At 38.4% G+C, this 16,931-nt stretch overlaps 1 protein-coding gene across 2 annotated transcripts; it reads right to left on the bottom strand.

The window, feature by feature from the left end:
• Positions 1–7,712: 7,712 nt before the first annotated feature.
• Positions 7,713–16,608, bottom strand: LOC139742623 (uncharacterized). Of its 2 annotated transcripts, none has more exons than XM_071653146.1 (4): positions 16,478–16,608; positions 14,717–14,951; positions 9,018–9,225; positions 7,713–8,455 (listed from the first exon to the last, which is right to left on the bottom strand). In XM_071653146.1, exons 3-4 carry the CDS (start codon positions 9,205–9,207, stop codon positions 8,220–8,222), a joined length of 426 nt encoding a protein of 141 aa, XP_071509247.1. In that variant the 5' UTR covers positions 9,208–9,225; positions 14,717–14,951; positions 16,478–16,608; the 3' UTR covers positions 7,713–8,219. The 2 variants fall into 2 exon arrangements, with proteins under 2 accessions (XP_071509247.1, XP_071509248.1); XM_071653147.1 differs by having other exon boundaries at positions 16,486–16,566.
• Positions 16,609–16,931: the final 323 nt, after the last annotated feature.

Raw genomic sequence — 16,931 nt, 5'->3', positions numbered from 1 at the left:
GTCACATGTGATCCAGGACAACGCATCCTATACGTACACTAGCTGCCTACAATCTTCTTCTTCTTCTTCTTCCATTAAAGTACATCCCTCTTAGTAGAGTATATAGTCGTACTGAGTGCAGTGAGGTGCGCGGTCACGGGAACACGTGTAGTGCAGAATACAGTGTGAACACACACAAATTAAAAGAGGAGGGCAAAATAAAAGTGCAAGTAAAAACCAAATATCTTGCTGTTTTAACGGGTGAATCGACAGATTACATCAATTTTGTACAACGTTACGTGACATCAACTCACCATTATCCGGTGATGTAAGCTGCTGCAGCTGCAATGGATTCTTTATTCATTTTTTTTTTAACTTCGCGACTTTCTGACTTCACGTATCACCAAAACTTTCTGTATGTGAAGTTCGTGGTGTTGTTTGGTTGCATTGGTTACCAAGGTAGCTCACAGCTAGCTCCTGCCACATGTGCGTCACGTCACCCGGGATAGGTCTGGATTTGCGCATTTATCTCGGCCTGTGCGTACATTTTATATTTTGTCCTTGTTACGTCATAATACGTCACAATTATTTGCGCCACAATTTGCGTGTGTGTGTGAGTGAGGGTGATTCGTAATGCAAAAACAAGAGAACAATGTGTCTTTGAATACCGGGTACCATCAAGCCCTATCTACCACCAAAAACGTTGTTCTCCTCCTCCTTCTTCTTCACCTTCTTCATCTTATTATTGTCTTCTTCTTCTGGTTAAGTCTGCCTCCTTCAATTAGCTGAAGATTCTTGCAGACTGTGTGTGTTTACGTACCGTAATATACTTTCATTCGAGTGTTATTTGCATTATAATACAGTTCATTTACAGATATTTACGAGCACATAGATAGCAAACACAAAGAACATAAACTAGCCACTGTGATCAACCGTCAGTCGATTACGGAAGGCTCCCACAGATGGCGCTGCAACAACTTCCGAGGACAGAGAATTCCAGCTCCTTCCTGTTCTCGGAAAGAACGACTGACGATGCGATTCAGTTCTCAAGTATGGTATCTGATAGGAATGTGGTTGGGTGGCTCTCGTCGACTGGGTAACAACTTTGATACTACACCGTATTGCCATGTGCCCAAAGATGAGCAAGATTATTGTGCATTTTGTAAATAATGGTTAGCCTGTCATTTTCTCTGCGCTGTTGCAGCATTTTGGTGACATGGTAGCGATTTAGAGTGAATCTCGCAGCTCTTCTCTGGACCATTTCCACTTTGTGGATGAGGTTCTTGGAAGCTGGGCCCCAAACACAGGAGGCATACTTTACAATCGGTCGACGAGTACCCTTTTGTAAGCTGAGGGTTTGACATCAGAGGATTTTATGCGAAGTATACGATCCAGTTACTGAGTATTGTATCTGATAGAAATGAGGTCGGAGGGCTCTAGTTGACAGGGTAACCTGTTTGATGGTGTAGTCCTGTGCCATATTTAAACACTCTGCACCAATAGATATTCCGTCTTGCATTACGACACTACGTGTACATGACATTGCGAAAATGAAAGGTAATTTAGTTTTAGTCTGTATCTGGGGATTTTTATAGCTCTTGTTACCAATAGGAGCCTAACAAACCGCTTTCAGAAAGCAAGGGGAATGCATAATTATGTCAGAAACAAGTCGAGGGTAACTCATATATTGTTTGGAGTTGTGTTTGGACTTTAACGTGACCACTGAAGAATCAAATGTGCGAGCCACCACGGGACCGACAGCGTACGATCCCCCTCCTCCCGGACTCCGTCATGAGGATAAAAGATGCATTACACGGGGGCATACATTATATAACATGAAATCAAATCTGTTCTATTCATTTTGTTTTTGTGTAGAGATGCATTCGATAGGTATACAACCATATTCTATTCTCTCAACTTCCAGCCATACTCTTGTTTGTATTTCGGGATTAGCGTAAGAGACTACAAAAAAAAAAGAAGTAATGATACATGTATTAATCACCATAATAAAATCTTTAAAACAAGATCAGGAAGTCGTGTGCATTATGATTTTTTTTTTATTTCTCTTTATTTACGTGAACGATACAATAACTCTTATTTTAGTGGTTAAAATTCTACATAGACACTTATGAAAGATCAACGTTTGCAGATTCATTGTGAACACTATTAGTATCATCCTCATGACATCATCTTCTAAATTCATGCGCAGTTTGGATTTATGATACTGTCCTGCTTGACCTGTGACATTTTGACACACTTAGGCCCGAATTCAGGAAGGTGGTACAAAAATGAAACCATGGTTTTTAAACCATGGACAAAAACCATGGAGCGCCAAGTGTCGCACGGAATATTTCGTTACGAAACTGGTCATTTCGTCGACAAAATGACCGTTTCGTTAACGAAATTATCATTTCGTGGACGAAATGTTCATTTAGTTACAAGATGTCATTTCGTTACAAAATAATCATTTCATCGACGAAATGACTGATTTCGTAACGAAATATTCCATGCGGCACTTGGCGCTCCATGGTTTTTACCCATGGTTTAAACCATGGTCTCATTTGTACCACCTTCTTGAATTCAAGCCTTACTGTCTAATTCGAACAATTTTCTTTCCCCTAATAAGAACGAGTTACCAAAGAGATCACATACTAGTACTGTGCCATGTTATTATTTTGTGACGTGATTTTCAAGTGGTAGCAATATTGATTCAGGTCAATCTGGGTTTAATTTCATGAAAGATGTGAGGATAGCAATTCTTGCAAGAATAGCAACTTTCTGAAGCAAAAAGCAAAATGAGGATTCTTGTCATTGCCATGACACTTGTCCAAGAGTTGCTGGCTATTAATGATTATGCTCCTATGTAGATTCTATTCTACCTTTATCTTTGTACCAAGTCTATGATCATACCAGGACCTGTATTTCCCTATCTACGCCAAGATATCAATCAGTACAGTTATAATAGTGAGTTTGAGAGGCATAGTCATTTTCAGATAATGTTTCTGTATAATGACATGTAATCTATACTACTGTATTACACTCTTTATGTCGTCATTGACAAGTTCTCAGGAAGAATCAGATATACAGTGTAGTTTTATTTTTTTTTTCTGCACTGATCGCAGTGTGCGAGCTGTTCTGGTATGCGTGATACAGCGAGATTTTATTAATGGCCAGTGGAACGCGCTTATTGCCTTCTCCGCCATTGGATTTCAAGTGCCACCTTTTCTTATACTAGTAGTAGAGCGGCATAGCTTGAAAAATTAGAGGAATTGTGCATTTTATGATAAAAGCACCAAATTTCGCACACATGTTGACAATTACATTTGAAATAAATTAAGATATTGGGCCATCGTAAATAGCGCCCTCAACGGCCATGGCAGCCATTTTTCAAAATGGCCGCCATAAATGCCAGTTTTCGTATAAATTTACAAATTTCAGAAGGGAAAATCAATAAGATTTTGCAAACGAGTCGGAAATAGCATTCAAAATAAATTTGGATATTGGGCCATCGCAAATTGCGCCCTCAACGGCCATGGCAGGGATTTTTCAAAATGGCCACCATAAATGCCAATTTTCGTAAAATTTTACAAATTTCAGAAGGGAAAATCAATTAGATTTTGCAAACTAGTGGGAAATAACATTCAAAATAAATTGAGATATTGGGCCATCGCAAATTGCGCCCTCAACGGCCATGGCAGCCATTTTTTTTTAAATGGTCGCCATAAATGCAATATTTCGCAAAAAAGAAAATTAGAATTTCAGAAGGGAAAATCAACAAGATTTTGCAAACGAGTGGGAAATAAAATTCAAAATTAATATAGATGTTGGGCCATCGCAAATTGCGCCCTCAACGCCAATGGCGGCCATGTTTAAAATTGGCTGCCGTAAATACCACCTTTTTCTCTGAATTTACTTATTCCAGAAGGAAAAGTCAATAAACTCTTGCACTCAATTTAAAAATTTCGTTTGAAATATATCTTGCGCTTATGTATTACATTATTGTAAATAGCGCCCTCAATGGCCATTGGAGCCATTTTTCGAAATGGCCACCATGGATTCCATTATTTTTTATTTCCTGATTTCATAAAAAGTCAATAAGATTTTGCACACAATTTGAAAATTATGTTTGAAGTAAATATTTGTATTAGATTATTATGATACTGCCCTCAACGGCCATGGCCGCCATACTCCAAAGTGGCTGTCATTGTCATAATCATTTTGTTCTAAAAAATGGTAATTTCAGAAAGAAAAATCAACAAATGTGTATATAAATTGAAAGTCATGTTTAAAATCAAACAATATATCTAGATTGCATTAACTCTAGAAATTGTTCCTTCGCAAATTTTCAAGAAGAAAACAAAATTGCTAATAACGGTAATTGCAGCCATTTTCCAAAATGGCTGTCATAGGTGCCATTTTTCTTTTATGAAGATGTCCTAATGCCGGAAGAAGACAATAAACTTTTTTTTTTTGCGCAAGTTCACAATTACATACAAAGAAGTTTAAACATTGAGCCATCATAAGCTGTGTTCTCAATTGTTATTTCGGCTATTTGTCAAAATGGCTACAATACACTCTTCTTTTTTGTCTTGAAAATTTGCTTAACTTCAGAAGGAGAAGACAGTAGAATATCCACAGAGACATTATATAATCTGAAATATGGTGTTAAAGAAATCATTTGAGGAACACCTAAAATAAACAAGGCAAATGCTTAGCGATTATATCTCACCAATGATGAATGCATATTTTAGGTGGCAAACATGAAAAATTTCTGAAAAAGAATAATATGAATATCCAGGAATAATGGCGCCATGTATTAACTTTGAGAGTAACACCATATCATTGAATATATAGGACTATATGGCGTGTATCTATTCTAAAATGTAACTTCCTAAATATTCTTAAAGGGATGATACAGTATTGGCGAAGATGAGAATTGGGCTTTGAACTTTTTTGCGAGATACGAAGAAAACACATATGATATAGTACAGAGCATACCATTTTAAGAGGAATTCAAAGTTTAGTTGATGAAAATTTGGTTTGGAATGACAGAAACATCCAAAAACAAAGTAAAACAAAGCGATCGTCATAAAGTGTGGATCCCACACTTTTCAGAATCGCTCTTTTTTTTGGATATCTCAGCCATTTCAAAACCAACTTTCATGAAATAAACGGTCAATTCCTCAAAGAATTACATGCTCTTTCATATTTCATAAGAGGTTTCTCATATCTCACCATGTTAGAAACCTGAAATTAGGTCTCAACCAAAACAGTACGATCCCTTTAAGACAGATACGAAAAAATGGGCATTCATTTTACGAAAAAAGTTAATTTACTTGCTTTGCTTCCATGAAAACATATACTTTTGATATCCATACTGTTAGCCGTCACACGCGAAATACTGCAATTAAAACTAGAATGAAAACATGAATTTAGAACTAACCCATCAATGAAACTTATTTTAAAATCTAAATTTCTTTGAACACCAGATTGCATTTGTTTAGATATAATGGCTGTTTAGCAGTATTCTATTGCTTTCTCCTTCTGGAAAAAGCAAATAAAAAAAGGAGTGTGTGGAAGCCATTATGACAAAGAGCTGCCGTAGCCGTTGGGGACGATGTTTAAATGGTGGCTCAATATCTTCATTTCAAATTCAAATTCAAATTCAAACTTGAATTTATTTGAATGTCTTTTGTCAATATGCACAAGAAATTGTATTGTCTTCATCTGGCATTATTATATTTTCAAGAAACAAATTGCATCTATAGTGGCCATTTGGAAAATGGCTGCCATGGTCGTTGATGGTGCCATTTGTAATGACCTCATATATTATTTTCTTTTGAATATGATTTTCAACATATGTACAAATTTCATTGATTTTCTCTCTGAAATTAGCAAATCTTTCAAAAAAAAAAACAAAAGAAAAAAGAAGCAGACATCCATGTTGATCAGCATGGCCCTTAATTGCGCCTTAAAGAAGACCTTATACTTACATTTATTTTTTAGCATAATTTTCAACTTGTTTGCAACGTCTTATTGACTTTTCCTTCTGACATCAGCAAATTTATGCCAAAAAAGGGGGCATTCATGGCAGCTGTTTTGAAACTTGGCTGCTATGGCTGTTAAGGGTGGACTTTTGGATGGCCTATTATCAAATTCAGTTTGAATGTAATTTTCCACCTTTGTGGAAATTCTGATTGACGTCTGCAACACTTCACGAAAAAAAAAGACATTCATGGTGGCCATTTTGAAAAATGGCTTGAATGGCTATTGAGGGGGCAATTTGCAATGGCCCAATAAGTTTACTTTTGAATGTAATTTCCCACCTGTTTGCAAAATCTCATTGGCTTTCTCTTCTGATTTTAGTAAATCTTTTCGAAAATATAGCATTTATGGCGGCCATTTTGAAAAATGGCTGTCATGACCGTTGAGGGCGCAATTTCAGATGGCCCAATATCGAGATTCATTTTAAATGTCATTTCCCATTTAGGCCTACTACCAAAATTTCATTGACTTTTCCTTTTGGAATTAGCATTCTTCTTAATGAAAAAGTGGCACCTATGGTGCCCATTTAAAAAAGAAATGTCTGCCATAGCCATTGAGAGCGCAATTTTCAATTGCCCAATATCTGGATTTATTTTGGATGTAATATCCCGCTTGTTTGCAAAAAAGGAAAAAAAATAATTGGCTTTCCCTTCTGAAATTTTCATTTCTTAACAAAAAAATATGGCATTTATGGCGGCCAATTTGAAACAAATGGCTACCATGGCCGTTGAGGGCGCAATTTTCGATAGCCCAATATCTAGATATATTTTGAATGAATTACAATTTATGGGCAAAATCGTATCAATTTTCCCTTCTGAAATTTGCAAAATCATCGAAGAAGTGGCACATTAAACAGCCATTTTGAAAAATGGCTGTCATGGACGTTGAGGGCGCAATTAAGAACGGCCAAATATCTAAATTCATTTTGAATGTAATTTCCAACTTGTTTGCAATATCTTACTTGCTTTTCCTTCTGAAGTTAGCAAATATTATGAAAAAAATGGCATTTATGGCGGCCATTTTGAAAAATGGCTGCCATGGCCGTTGAGGGCGCTATTTCCGATGGCCCGATATCTAGATTTATTTTGAATGTAATTTCCCATTTGTAACCAAAATCTTATTGACTTTTCTCTCCTAGAATTAGCAAATTTTACGAAAACATGGCATTTATGGCAGCCATTTTTCAAAATGGCTGCCATGGACGTTGAGGGCGCTATTTACGATGGCCCAATATCTAAATTTAATCTGAACGTGATTGTCAACCTGTGTACGAAATTTGGTGCTTTTATCACAAAATGCACAATTGTTCGGCTATGCCGCTCCACTATTAGCTGACATTCCGTCCTTTCCGGTTGCCATAACGCTCGTCTTTGTCACGGAGACGTGTGTTTAAACAATGGCAATGAAGAGCAGTTTCTGGCATGACTTTCACTCACCTATACACATCTGCTAAAGAGTGACACTTCTGAACATGTCATGAATGTCCCCTGGTTTGTACGTTTCCTAATTTCCATAATTTGATATAAAGTGTATTTTGGGCATCATGCACATTATTATTATTATTATTATTATTATTATTATTATTATTATTATTATTATTTCATTTATTTATTTATTTGTTTATTTATTCATTTATTTATTTTTTTTTGGGGGGGGCGATGTTATCCTCTTGTTATTAGTAGCTCCGATCCAAGCATGTTTATTTTCGCTTCATAGACATTTTATTGCGGCAGGGTACAGGTTAGCTGATTAACGATGCGCAGAAACAATTGGCAGTGAACTCTATCTCAGCGTCGAAAAATTTAACGATTTAAAGTCGAATCGAAACTTTACCTAATCCAGGGGAGCGCATTATATTCCGTTGTCAGTGGTCTGCAAGTAGCATGTTATCATACATTGAAACAGTCCATTGTCACACTAATTTATCTGTGTTGAGTTATCTATCTGAAATCCATGTTGATACACAGTATCTTAATCATAAGAGAGAAAGTCTCCTTGTCGTCGTGGTTGTTGAGTCTTCAGACAGTTCATTGCGTCCCTCCATGAAAGCGTCATTTTCAACGTCCATTCTTATCTGGCTCGGCTAGGGATATGCCTATAACCGTTACATTAGTTTATCTTAATTTCCACGTAGCAGTCATAATATTGCCGATAGCTCTAAGAAGAAAATAGTTCGTTGTTGTTATCATTTTCTTCTATGTTATTGGATTGATGCTCTGTAGAGTGATAAGATATTTCCCGTCGATTCTACTCCACACAATCACATGTTTGCCATCGGCACGGCCCGTATTGGGCACATCATAAAATGAGTAGCGTCCTAACTCGTAAATTCGCTGACCCGGTGCAGTTATTTCGCGAATCTCCAGGGCAGTGCTCTCAACTCGATGGTGGCTCGGGTGCTGCGAAAACTGGCTGAGAAGCTCAAACAATGCTGGAAGAGAGAAAAAGGTATGTATATACGATTGGAATTTGCGCGCTAGAAGTGTTTCATTAAGACAAGACAAGATAAGATAATTCATCAGCTTGTTAACATTCTACGATTACCTACATTAAAAAAAAAAAATCTGGAGTACCGGGTATTTGTTATTTTGGTTTGCATGAGTGGTGTCTATGACGAAGAGATGTTTGCGATGCCATCATGTGTACTGGGTCCTTTTACCAGGTATGTTTCACTTCTTCATTAACAAGTTTGAGCTTATATGCCATGTGTCACGAAATTGATGAGACTTAAATGAAGACTACAAATTGCTTTAAAAATGGGTTGTTGGAAGAGGGGAGAGGAGTATGCATTTTCGGTTATCCATAAATCTATAACCTAATGAAGTAAGTGTGTAGATTTGGTGATTTCGGAAATTATCCATGCGCATCCCGACAACTTCCAATGAAATCTCTCGATAGCAATCTCTGAAGTATAATCACAAGATCAGCTACTGAACATCGTTCTAAGGGTCATACACTGAGATAAACTTGTAGTTGATATGCATCTTGCAAACCTTTTCTCCCTCTGATGACGTCACGACCTTCCATCATGATGCAGCAGTCCTCGGCGTAGATGGATTCAACGACTTTGTCGAACTGACGACTATTGTAGAATTCGTCGTAGAGGGCGTGAGCAGCATTGATCGCTTCAGCGATGGCCGGACTGACCGTGTCATCTACACTGGTCGCTGACGACGACGCCATAGTCGTTCATCAAGAAAACTTAAGAATTATGAGAAAAAAAGCATCGTAATGATTGATGTATCTTGACAACGATAACTTAGGCTCATTGATTTATCAGTTGAATTTGAAGCATTTTAGTGCATTGAAATCAGAAATTTGTTAGATGAAGTTTTACATCATGACGAGAGTGAATGCTGGTGGGTGTATAGGCCTACTTGTGTAAGAGAGATGGAGGTTGGCCTGTGGGATCTTCGACATACTTAGCTACTTCAGTGGCGTGATTGCGCTAACTTGTTCTTCTCCTAAGTATCTGTAAGTCCGGAAGAATCTTGGATAGCATGAGCCATGATGTTGCATGGAGGCATGTATCTCTCTGGGAACTGTGTACAGTGTATTGTCTTTTTTTTTCTCTCTCTCTTCTATAAAACTAACAACAGACTGATCACGTTTAAACAGATTTACTTTGAGAAAGAGTATTATTGTTAATGAAAAAAGTATCGTCTTGGCAACAGTGCGATTTTCTGGTATAGTATAGCAGTCTTAACCAAAGAGCATAGAGGCACACGCAGTGCGCCAAAAGGGTCTACTCTCGCGATTTTACACATAAACAGGTGTAGTACGGTGTAGTACGCCAAGGAGCCCAACGGCGGCCATTACAGGAAGCTAAGCGCTGGGTTATCGCGAGCGTGTAATACGAGACCATAGAGGTGAATTCTACTTCCCTATAATTTTCTCCTTTTTAAGTACGCAAACAGTGGTATAGCATTATTTAAGACCTCAAAATTCCAGTTAGAATCATCATTTATGCCTAAAAATTAAAAAAGATTAAGAAATGCCCATTATTTTCAAATCTGTAGTCCCTGAAAGTTCGAGCTATAGACACTACTGAAGCGGCCTTCTCTCTCCATCCCTCCCTCAGTCTCTTTCTCTCTTTTGCTCCTGCTCTTTTGGCCTTATATTACGCCTTTTTTTTCTTGGGGGGGGGGGGGGACGTGTTCCCCTGGAATTTTTCCGGGGATCATTGTCCCAGAATATTTTCTCTTTGATAATAGACATTTTAAATATCATTCCACCTACAAAGTGGGCGCTGAGATTGTCATGATTGTTGAATTTCTTAATGAAAAATCGAAGAGAGGGCAGTTAGGTATATAGACAAGTCCTCAGATCAGACCTGGAGGTATTAAAATTTGCGGCCAAGAGAGACGATCTGACATGTGTATTGCGGCCAAGAAAGGAGATTAATGTACGTTCACCCCCCTCCACACACACACACACACACACACACACACACACACACATGGCCACTTTACCCAGGAATATTAGGGCAAGAATAATTCACATTTGTTATAATTAACAAGAGACGTTGTTTTTATAGGCGGGGGTCAGTAATGTGAAAATATAAGGTGACGGCGACAAAATCACGATTCAACATAACGATAATACTAAGAAGGAGAATGTTGATAATTATACACTTTCATCTAATTTAATTTAATTCATTTCATTTACTTCAGGACGGCATATGATTTAACTAAAAGGGCTGTTCTACCCAAATTTGCGCATCCTTTATTAAACAATACACACTAAAAATAATACCCTTCATCCGTTTGATCCATGTTAATTCAAGTTCAAATTCAAATTCAAACTTTAATTCCATTTTTTCAACAGAATGTCAAAAAAAAAATATGTGAAATTTGACATGCGTGTCATTGAAAATATAGGGCCTACACAGCGACCCAAGAATAGCAACATGTTCATGTTTATGATCAGTACAAAAAAGAGACATACAATTTAGTATTCATAAATTCTAAAAGTGCCAACGCAGTGAAAAGCTCACAAAGCGTATCTAGAGGTCTACATTACCCGATCCACGGTAACCCCCCCCCCACCGAAAAAAAAAAATAAAGAGAGAATAAAGATAACCCCAAAAGAAGAAATAAGTGTTCTGCAGCTTTTCTGTAAATGAGTGTATATAGAAATGATAATTTTATTGACCGCCTACAATGGTTTCTATTTTTTGTTCTCGGGAAAAATCATTGTATATTAGTCTACATCGTTAACCAGGAAAAGGGTTGAGAGAGAGAGAGAGAGGGGGGGGGGGGGCTCTGAAGCTGTGAGCAATCTCATGCATATCAAACACCATGTTTATAAACTCCCTATATCATTAAGTCATTAGTTTAATAGCTCGAATTTTTAGGGACTAGTATACAGGATAATAAAGGGAATTTCTTCATCTATATTTCGTTTTTGAAGGGAATGATACTTCTAAATGTCGTAATGAGGTCTGAAGTACTTCTTTTACCCTGTATGTCTCCATAAAAAGGAGAAAATGAAAGGAAGGCAGATACCTCTCCATAGAGGGTCACGTAAAAATACGCCCGCCATCGCTCGCTTTGCTTCCTAAAATGGCCCATGAGCGTACTACGCAAAATCGAGAGAGTAGACCCTCTTGGCGCACTTCTACGCTCTTTGGTCTTAATCGCGAGCCACAAAGTGGATGAGGGGATAGGCTTGAAAGTTATACCCAAACCCACACAGAGTTTTGACTCCAGAACAAGCAAAACTGCACAAAAGTATGCTGCAACAACGAAATCAACAAAAACAAACTTGAAAAAAACATACACATGTATATGTATATTAAAAGCCTTTAAACCCAATAAACTACAGGCTTTCCCAAAGATTCCGCCTCCAGATTCCACCCTCTCCACTTTCAAAAACCCTCGACGGCTCTTCTTAATGGGGAATTAAACCAATTATCATGTAGGCCTCTACGACGAGGCAACATTAGTACAGGTGTAGAACACATCATTGAGTTCAGAGAAATTCTGAAAATTCGTTCAAAAGTAAAGAGTTTTTAAAGTTTCAGTGCTGTCATCGTTGGATGAGAAGACTACAACATTTCTTAACGTCACTGAACAACAAAGATGTGAAGGAAATCTAAACAGAATCAAACATCCTTCCAGCTGAATGAAAGAGCACCTGACTTACCCCTTTCAGAAAGCAAGGGAATACATATGTCAGTAACATGTCGAGGGAATTTCTTTCTTTTTTTTTCTTACTCGTGTTTGGACTTTGACGAGACCACGAAGAAGCTCGTGCTTGTATATGAAAGGACCGACGCAGTGAGATAGGCCCTTTGGCCATCGAGACGGCTTAAGGGCCTATCTCACTGAGAGGAGACGTCGCCGCCACTCGTACGACTCGGAAGACAAAAAGATGGCTTGCGCTCCCACCTAGAGACCGACTCCACGGCGATTTCAGATACGTCTCCAAATTACTAGTAGGTGGTATAATTTATTCGTCCGGAAGTCGCATAACGTCTTCGCGACGTCTCCGAGACGTCACCAATGGGTCTCTACAAAGTCGCGGAGACGTCTCGGAGACCTCGCGAATAAAATTAGTCCCCGCGACTTGGTTGCAACTAAGGAGATGTCGCGAAGACGTCTCCGTGACGTCTCCGACGATGTTTTCTTACTAAAGTAAGTCATGCGGTGCTCTTTCATTATGCAAGAAATATCAAAGTATGAGGAATTCAATTTTCAGTTTTCTTCCATAGTTTTTCATACGTGACGTCACGAAATGTTAGTCTTCTCATCCAGCGATTGCGGCTAAAACTCATAACCTTTGAACAGATTGTCCGATTTCCTCGAACTTCTCATTCACTTGTGTGTTCGTACTAAAATATTGCGGCATTCACTCAAAATCTACATAATTTGAGTTTCATTCTCCTTCAACTGTTTATCACTATTTGCAGAAATTTGTTCAGTTTTAAAACACAATCTTAATCACGATATTTGCTCTTTTTGTCACTGACATGCAATGTCTTGGGGTTCTGTCAGGACATTTATATCAGCTTTATCAATTATTAAGTTATAGAACTGAATCCTACAAGAAGTTCCCAGGGTTCATAGCATCTGCCCAACTTGTTACACTGTTCCTCCTTCTCAGAATTATGCACCTTTCGGACTCATTTCTCTTCACTCCTTCCAAGCAGATGCAGTTAGTTAAAGGGGAATTCGAGACAATTTTGAAGTTCGTCTCATAAGAAAGAGTAAATTCTGTAAGTACAACAGTGAAAGTGTGATCAAAATCGGATAAATGTAAGGGAAGTTATGAAGTTGTGAACTTTCCCTAATTTTTGCACAAACAGTCATCCAACAGTTGATATGAATTAATTATACTCAAGAGAGTGAGCTGATGATGTCATCATCTCACAATATTTCGTTGATCGTGTACAAAAATCGTGTACAAAGACCGACGAAAATACAGTTTTCCTGCTATCAAAGTGTGAAACATAACATTACTCCTGGTTGAATAACATCGTACTAAAGATCAGCCAACATCAGGATTGGAGATTGGGGCATAATTGCGTTTGAACCACCACCCCCTCCCCCCCCCCCCCCCTCAAAAAAAAAAAATAGATAAAACTGCAACGGGAACTTTCAAGATTTAGTGTACGAATTATATGGCCAGTTTAGAGGCGATGGCATCATCAATTCACTCCTTCTGTAATTCTTATTGACTGTGCAGGAACTGTTTTCTGAAAATAAGCGAAACTTCATAATTTCATATAACGTCCTTAATCTTTACCTGATGTGGTCAAATTTTCGCTGTTGCGCTTGTAAAATCTTACTCTTACTAATGAGACTAACTTTATTTGGTCCAGACTTGCCCTTTAATTTCGAAAGATATCTTTCACAGGTCTATGAAATGAAGTAAGGAATAATGTCATGTGAATCGTATATGCCTTATTGATGGAGGATTTACTTTTTCCATGAGCACGATGTGTTATATGAGTCAAATCCTTTAGAACATAACATTACATGAAGTCACAGTCGCGTAGTTTGCGAAATGTATTCTGTTCAGCAAGTTTGGTCTAAATGCTCTATTATACAGCTTTTATCACAATGATAAATTCGTATGGATTTATTGATCAGGCATAAGAGAATGATAGAACTTTGTGAGATGAATGGGAAGACTGATAAACAAGGTTGTTTGTACAGTGTATCAGTTTAAGGACAGTATAGGGAAGTGATTGGGTATGCATATTATTCACGTTCAAATCGCAAAGCCATGAGATCACTCGCATCGAGGATGGTTTCCACAGGTCTGAGTAGCCTTTACAGGTAATGTATAATGCCATCTTCCTAATCCTTGCAGTTAACTCGCATCATAACATCATCCTGGATAGCTACGTCCATTGAAAGAAAATATGCATCTCCATACGGTCTACAATCGTCTTTGGAAATCCAATTATTAAATTCACATAAACACTCTGGGTATGAAATAAGGCATCCCTATAACTAACAGCTGGGTCAAACCATGGAGCTGCAACACACAGTCGAACACACTTTGTGAATTGACTGATATGCACGAATGCTTTTTAGAAGGCAGGGAAGTGTGACTTCGTTGATATGATGAGATTGAATGAGACCAAGCTGGGTGCTGTTAAATGTTATCTTTCGGTGAAAAACAGCAGAGTAAATCACAGAATCAAACTAAATGCAGAATGTCTTACTTTTGACATACTCACGAAATTTGTATGGATGGAGTCAGCTTCACGTGTAGTATTTTGATAACTTAGGGATTTGACTACGTTGGGAATGGAATACGTCGTGGAGGTGTGTATTTTCATCAGTCTGTGCTCTCCCTAGCAGCCCGAATGCCAGATCATGACTAATCCGCACTATTTACTGCATGCACCAATGGCTCCACCTACTGCCTGTGATGAGTAACTCCGTTTCGCCCCTCGGCCGGGTCAAGTGTATCTATGACACAGACGATTATGAATACATGAATAAAAGACTGTCAGACCGATAAAAGAAGGAAGACATCAGTATGAGCGGCTATATCGTCCCTTACTGGCAAGGTATTGCCACCCTGTCAGAACACGACCTACACCGAAATGATGCAGATCACATATTATTTATGTATGACTGCGTGACTGTGCTCGGACATAATGAATTAAGCGCACAGTTTGTATCATGACCGAGTGCATGTCTGAGTACGTGCATAACTATGTGCTAACGTCGTAAACCTGTACAACAAATAAATTAATAACAGGCTAAAATTTGCGTCACTCAAGGCTTCAGTATCGATTGGATATTAGAGCCCTTGAGAGTCATTAAAATTTAGTGTCGCGGTTCCGCCTAATTTTCATATCCATTATCTCCCACGATCTGCCAAACGCAGCGAACATATTTTAACACATTAGAAACACACCCGAACTCATACACAGCCCCCCAAAAGTACACATGCAAGCGCATATACACTCACACAATGTATGTATGATTGGAGGCAAACCTTTGATCGGTGTAATGTGACAGGTGCTTATCTCACAGAGGTGTACAAGGGATGGCTGGGGCGATCAGAGTGGGTTATTAAAGGGAGATATATCATCAGCACAACGTTCATTTTGCCTCCAGACAAAGAATTTAATGGCTTTGAAAGTGTTTCTATATTTTGCAAAGTAATGTGTCTTTTTGTTCGTTTATTCGAGATAAATGGAAGAATGATTCGTGGTCTAGCGGACGTATGAGTGCGGTATCAGCAAAGAAATGATGGCATATGTCAGTCTGCAAACCTCCTGGAAAGTATATAGGAGCTTATTAGAAATCGTAGTTTACGATAATCCCAATACCTTTGATACTGACAGCATAGTTAATATTTTCTATTCTTAAATGTCACAAAAGATCACCAGAGATCATGGTCATTTTGTTACATTTTCATGAATTACGCCCGACTATTACATTATATCATGACAGGATGAAAGAACTGCATGGCTTCAGAATTCATGAATTGTATTTGCTAGAAGCAAACAGTATGTGAAATAAAACATGTTGTGCTTTAATTTCTTTTGTTACTCAAAGGACTGAGGACAAAGCTTTGTGGTGGATCTTTCTTTACTTTTAGATAATTTTGTATTCCTGTGACCAACGGGGATCACATGGCGAAGACCGGATAAAAATAAAACAGGGACTGTCGATTACCGTGGTCTAAAGGAAAAGTTGTGACTTCATATTAGACTGGCCGGCGCACAAATTAAAGTACTGATTATGTTTTAAGGGACAAGTTCTTCCACGCTTTCATAATTTCCGAAGGATTCACACATCGTGTTTACAGTAATAGATTCTGATGTTTATTGATGAAGACCATTCTAAAGTTAAACATATCTAAAGTATCCACATGTACCATGATCAATGTTTATGGTGTGCCAATCGGACCCCTCGAGAACCACTCGAAGAACCCGTAATAGGTATAAAGTGTCCATCAGGTTAGTGTGCGTTGTACGTACCTTCTTACTTTGATAGCAGGTGGGACGTCCTTCCCGTCATGTTCCCCTGTCAATCCAGCAACTCTACACCATCTGCAGCCTCCCTTTCGCCATACCCACGGATATCACAGGTGAACGGCGACGTTTTTTCTATTGAAAGAAAGGGTACGCACACCACGGGCAAACATATCGGCGGGGATCTATCAAAAGCGCGACGGAGATGAGTCACCGTAAAACAAGCAGGAATTTAGCCGCTGGAGTGCTACACAGTATGCCATAAAATGAGTTGCCGGAGCATACCACTTATATCGGCTATGATATATGATTCAGGACTGCAATAACTGTTCGGATTCTTATCAGACGAATGGGGTTCAAATATCATGAGTTTGGCAGTGGTAGCGCACTTGAGTGGTTGTGAAAATAGTCATATTTCCAATGCCTGAAATAATTTTCATTGTCTAGAGACAAGCAGGCC

The sequence above is a fragment of the Diadema antillarum genome, unplaced genomic scaffold (genome assembly GCF_040938485.1).
Source record: "Diadema antillarum isolate AM-2024a unplaced genomic scaffold, OU_Dant_1.0 seq00001009_RagTag, whole genome shotgun sequence".
Taxonomy (NCBI): domain Eukaryota; kingdom Metazoa; phylum Echinodermata; class Echinoidea; order Diadematoida; family Diadematidae; genus Diadema; species Diadema antillarum.
This window is presented reverse-complemented; position numbering and strand designations above follow the sequence as displayed.